General features: G+C 36.1%; 1 protein-coding gene across 1 annotated transcript; it reads right to left on the reverse strand.

Moving 5' to 3' along the window:
- Window positions 1-2,520: 2,520 nt before the first annotated feature.
- Window positions 2,521-4,239, reverse strand: LOC107922368 (uncharacterized). Its single transcript, XM_016852365.2, has one exon. It carries the CDS (start codon window positions 4,129-4,131, stop codon window positions 2,818-2,820), a length of 1,314 nt encoding a protein of 437 aa, XP_016707854.2. The 5' UTR covers window positions 4,132-4,239; the 3' UTR covers window positions 2,521-2,817.
- Window positions 4,240-4,860: the final 621 nt, after the last annotated feature.

Raw genomic sequence — 4,860 nt, forward strand, 5'->3', positions numbered from 1 at the left:
ACGGTTTATTTTTTAAAAATTATAATTAAATTAATATAATATATAAATGTTAAAAATTAAATTTGTTATTATATCGATTTCTTAACTATCATGTATCTTCTCCATAAAGATTTAACGACAATTAATAGAAATTGACAAAATAATAATAATTTTGATTAATTTAATGACTAAATTTAACAAATTAATAGTTGAGTGACTAAAAAAAACATTAATTATTTTTTTTTAATTTTCAAGCAAGCGAACATAAAAAGCAAAGGGATGTGGCTCTCCACACATATCATGAAAATTCTGTACTTGGTTCATTGTTCAAAGCGGTAGTATTTTTTAGTTGTGGTAATAGATTGTTTCAAGTTATAAACGGACGTTGAATTGACGTGCTTTAATGATTCGGAATTATTTTTAAGATCTAATAATGATTCAGATTTATTTTTAAGATCCATTAGATCGCACCGCTAGACCTTACACTGTAATCGACACTGTCAAGGTGTTGGCAAGATTATCAGAGCTGGACTCTTTTGAGGTATGTCTCGATTTCAACTTTCAGGAAATAATGCTGTAAGAATGAAAAGAACTTTGGAGGTCAAGTGTTTGATATCAAATTATGAGCAGATTGCTTTAAACTTGGAAATTAATCAAACCCAACCTGACAACAATTGTCCACTTTGATTTGAGAACCTCAGGGTTTTGTCAGGAGTACAGGTTTAAGTGTGTCTCAAAGTTTTCAGATATGAGACTGCAAAGTGTCATAATAGATATATTACAAGCCAAAAGATGGGAAAATTATGAACCTCATTACCCAGTCTATAGGTAACATTGAATGCAGGGTTTTTCCATTGGTTTCCATTTTCAGATTCTCACAAATCCTCTCAACAAAATACAACATAAACAAACAAAAGGGCAGATTCAACTAGTTACTACAAGGTAGTATGATGCTACAAAGAAACAATTTCGGGCCTTTTAACATAATAACATATTCATAGGCTTCACGTAATGATTCACACTAACATAATCACCAGTAGCTCTTGCATATTCCCAAGTTCCCGAACATCGAGTAATTCAATATCCAACTTGACACTCAAAAAACAAAAATAAACAACTAAGAGAAAAAAAGAAGGCAATCAACTAATGAACACCGATTCTCTCTCAAATATTGGTTAAGAATCATACACCACAATTGGCATATAGTTTGATTCTTGTATTCCATTCTTTCCATAGCTTATCGGATGTCTAAACTGTCTATAACAAGGTGAATTAAGTACAGAAACTCATTCTTCGTATGGCAACAAAGCTACACTTCATCCATCCACACTTTTCTCAAGTGAACAAAAATTATTGACAAAATTTAGTGGTTCCACATTAAGGACAAAAGGATACTTGTTCCAAAAATTCAAAGCATTATGACAAAATGCAGCCTACTTATATGCATTTGCATCTGATAATCATAAAAAGGTCAGCCAACACTGTCAGAAAACATGCATGGATAAGGCTTATGATGAGATATTCCTCCATATGAGAAACAAGATATCAAAGGCCAACGGCCAAAAGCTTCAGATTACCTGTAACATGGACGTAAAAGCATTTCAAAGGTGCAAAGCCCCAAAGCTTCTTTTAAAATCCAAAAGCAGTACCATTGAACCTGTCCACTCCAGCTACATTGGCAAAACAGACGCTTCATACATGCTGCTACCCCCCAGGATAGCCAAAAACATTGGAATAATGAAATCCATTTTAAGGATAATGATCATAATTTAAACGGGACTTCCTCATAAAAAGTCTGTTGGATTCAGTTGTCTCATGTAGACCCTTTAAAACTTAATTCACAATGCCAACTGATTGAACTCCAGAATACTCCACAACTTAGCAACAGTTAACAAGCAAATTTCTGTAACCTTTTCAAAATCAGCAATGCAACCAGGAAACAGGATAAAAATGCACAGCCTACCTCAATTTACACAATCTTGGGTGATTTTATCTCACTTCTCATTACAGCCCATGCCAAACACATCATTCTAACTTAGGTTTTACCTCATTCTGATACCCTAGCACAAAAGCAACATCTAATATTTGCTAAAATTGCATGCCACACCCCAATATACTGCCCACTACAGCATAAAATGCAGATGTACCAGCATGCCTCCACTCAATTTCTAGAACTTCTTTTCCACCAATAAAATGACAAATCAAAAAAAGTCATAGCCAAATCAAGCATATATTATCAGCATCTTATAACCAAAAGCATCCATTAGAAATAGGGTAAAATCAAAGCTAATTCACATTAGCATACGTTCTAAACATAATAGCATCATTACTGTACTCATTGATACCAGCAAGGAACAAATACTGCAAGCCAGTAAACACCAATTGATTGCAACAAAATATACAGACAAAAGCAAATATACTGCCGTGCAAATGAAGTAATTCACATTAACATACGCAAGAAGATAGGGGGAAAAGACCACACCACAAAGATAACGATCTAAACATAATAGCATCATTACTGTACTCATAGATACCAGCAAGGAACAAATACTGCAAGCCAGCAAACACCAATTCATTGCAACAAAATATACAGACAAAAGCAGTTTTAGTGAAAATATACAAAGCAATGTATTGCCTCATGATAAAATCAAACGTACATGGAACGTATTGGCAGGTTCTTACACCAAACAATGGCAGTATGGCATCACTCACTGCAAAAAACCAGGAAGACACGACGCGCTTGATACGGTTATCTGTATCTTTAACCGTATCTTCAGTGTCACAGTCGAAATTACCATCTGCAAAGGCATGTTCAACCCATTTTTCCCCAGTTGATTATCATGTAAGTCCATCAACCAAAACCTCCAATTCTCTCCTCCCATACCTTCTACCCTCTGCACTAGCTTCCCTACACCTCACCATAAAGTAAAATATCAACCAAGCCACCATGAAATACAGCTCCAAAGCAGCCTCAATAACAGTAGCGAAAAAATGTTCCCCACCTATATAAGTCAAAACCCACATGGCAATAGCTTCATAGCACTTGATCTGTATCGCTTGGTTCAAGAGTGTTGACATCAAATAACAACCTTCTTCAATAATTTCCCTCCCGGTTCTTCTCGAATCCACAATGGCAATCCAAGCAGCTAAAGAGAAAGCGAATGCAACTAAAGTATCCACCAAGAACCACGAAAACAAAAACCCTGAAATCTCCTTCTCAAAACCCCTAATCCACGGTGACATAACCGAAAAAGGCATCAACTTTAACCTAACAAAAAGCTTGAAAAACGAGTAGTGATCCTCAATTTCTCCGAAATACCATAATCCAAGAAGCTGAGTCACCGCGTCTCTTACCGCCCATTTCATTAAAACGAACCCAGTGAGTCTTTTTAATCCCACTTTTGACCCATCCAAAAAAGCCCCAATAAAGGAAACAAATCTTCCAATCAAGTCATTAACAACTGTAACAAAAAGAACACCCAAAATCAAAGAGTAAATCATTGTAAACCCTAGAATTACCCACCCATACGAAAACGATAAAAAGCTGACGAGGAAAAAAAGCGTCGCTGCATCTTGACGGCCCAACTCAAATCCTTTATACACGAACTGAAAATCCACAACTCTTTCTTCTTGTTGTTCCCCTTCATTTCTTTCATATACAAAGGGGCTAGTCTTGAATTTAACACCGTGACGAACAATCTCCGGCAACAGAATCCCGTTATCCGCCACGGAATGCGAAAATCCCAATCTAGTGTCAAAGTTGGAAAGAATGACCGGCGTAGAATTGATGGGGCGGTTAGGAAAAGAACCAAAGAGGGAGCGGTCCGGGTAATCATCGTCGGAAGAAAAGAAGTCGTCGTCAAGAGTACCGACACGGGTGAGGTGAAGGAAAGGACGGCGAGTAGGGTGAAGACGCGCGTGGGGGTGGGAAGGATGAAGGTCGAGGCGGGAAAGAAGGGATTTGAAAGAAGGGTCACGTTCGATGAAGGAAGTGAGGAGAAGGGAACCGGATTCAACTAAACAACGGAAAGAGAAGAGGAGTACAGAAAGGAAAAGGAATGTGAAAGGGTGGGTGGTGAAATGCACGGCGGCTTGTCTTAGGACCTGGGAGGTAGATCGGATTTGGCCGAACCGGTGGTGGTGATCCGTCATGGCAGTCTCTGGTGGGTTCAGATTTTATGGGAAGTGAAGAAGCATGGGTGACGACTTAGATGAAATTAGAACGGGGTCCCATTTTTCTGATTTTCTGACTAATGCGTAATGATCATCTATCTCTCAATATATATTTTTTGGGTCTGGGCCTTTGAAATTATCGTTGGTCCATGTTTAATATTAAATTTCGTGTTATCAACGTAAATACTTGTCTAAATCCGACGTAATCTGAAATATGATTCGTATTTTGCTTAAATTCATTCAGACCTTTGCTCAAAAAAGAAAAAAAAAATTCACACCTAAATTTATTTAGACAGTGAGCTTAAACGTTTTTAAAAGAAATGTAAGCTTAAACCTAGTAATTTAATCATATCATACTATACCATATATTATATTTTAAGGTATTAGATTGTATATATTATATTTCAAGATTTTAGATTCCTAGTTTATATAAAAGTTTAGAGCTAGCAAATAAGCGGGTTGGGGTTGGGTTTATTTTAGATTTAAATTTTTTAAGTTTTGATTTTTTTTCGAGTATGGATCAGTTTGGGTTTGAGTATTTTCAATCCCAAATTTATTATAGACTTGAATTTTTTAAAATTTGGTCTCTTTTAAATTTAAAGTTTTTCGGATTCAAGCTTGGATCGAACCAGGTGAGCTCTAACAGATTCAAATAATCTTGAATTTTGTTATTTATAAATATTTTAATTTCAAATGTAATAATTCATT

The sequence above is a fragment of the Gossypium hirsutum genome, chromosome D01, assembly GCF_007990345.1.
Source record: "Gossypium hirsutum isolate 1008001.06 chromosome D01, Gossypium_hirsutum_v2.1, whole genome shotgun sequence".
Lineage (NCBI taxonomy): Eukaryota > Viridiplantae > Streptophyta > Magnoliopsida > Malvales > Malvaceae > Gossypium > Gossypium hirsutum.

What these genes read in the sequence shown, in the direction of transcription:
- LOC107922368 (XM_016852365.2), bottom strand. Translation starts at nt 4,131, where the DNA reads ATGACGGATCACCACCACCGGTTCGGCCAAATCCGATCTACCTCCCAG.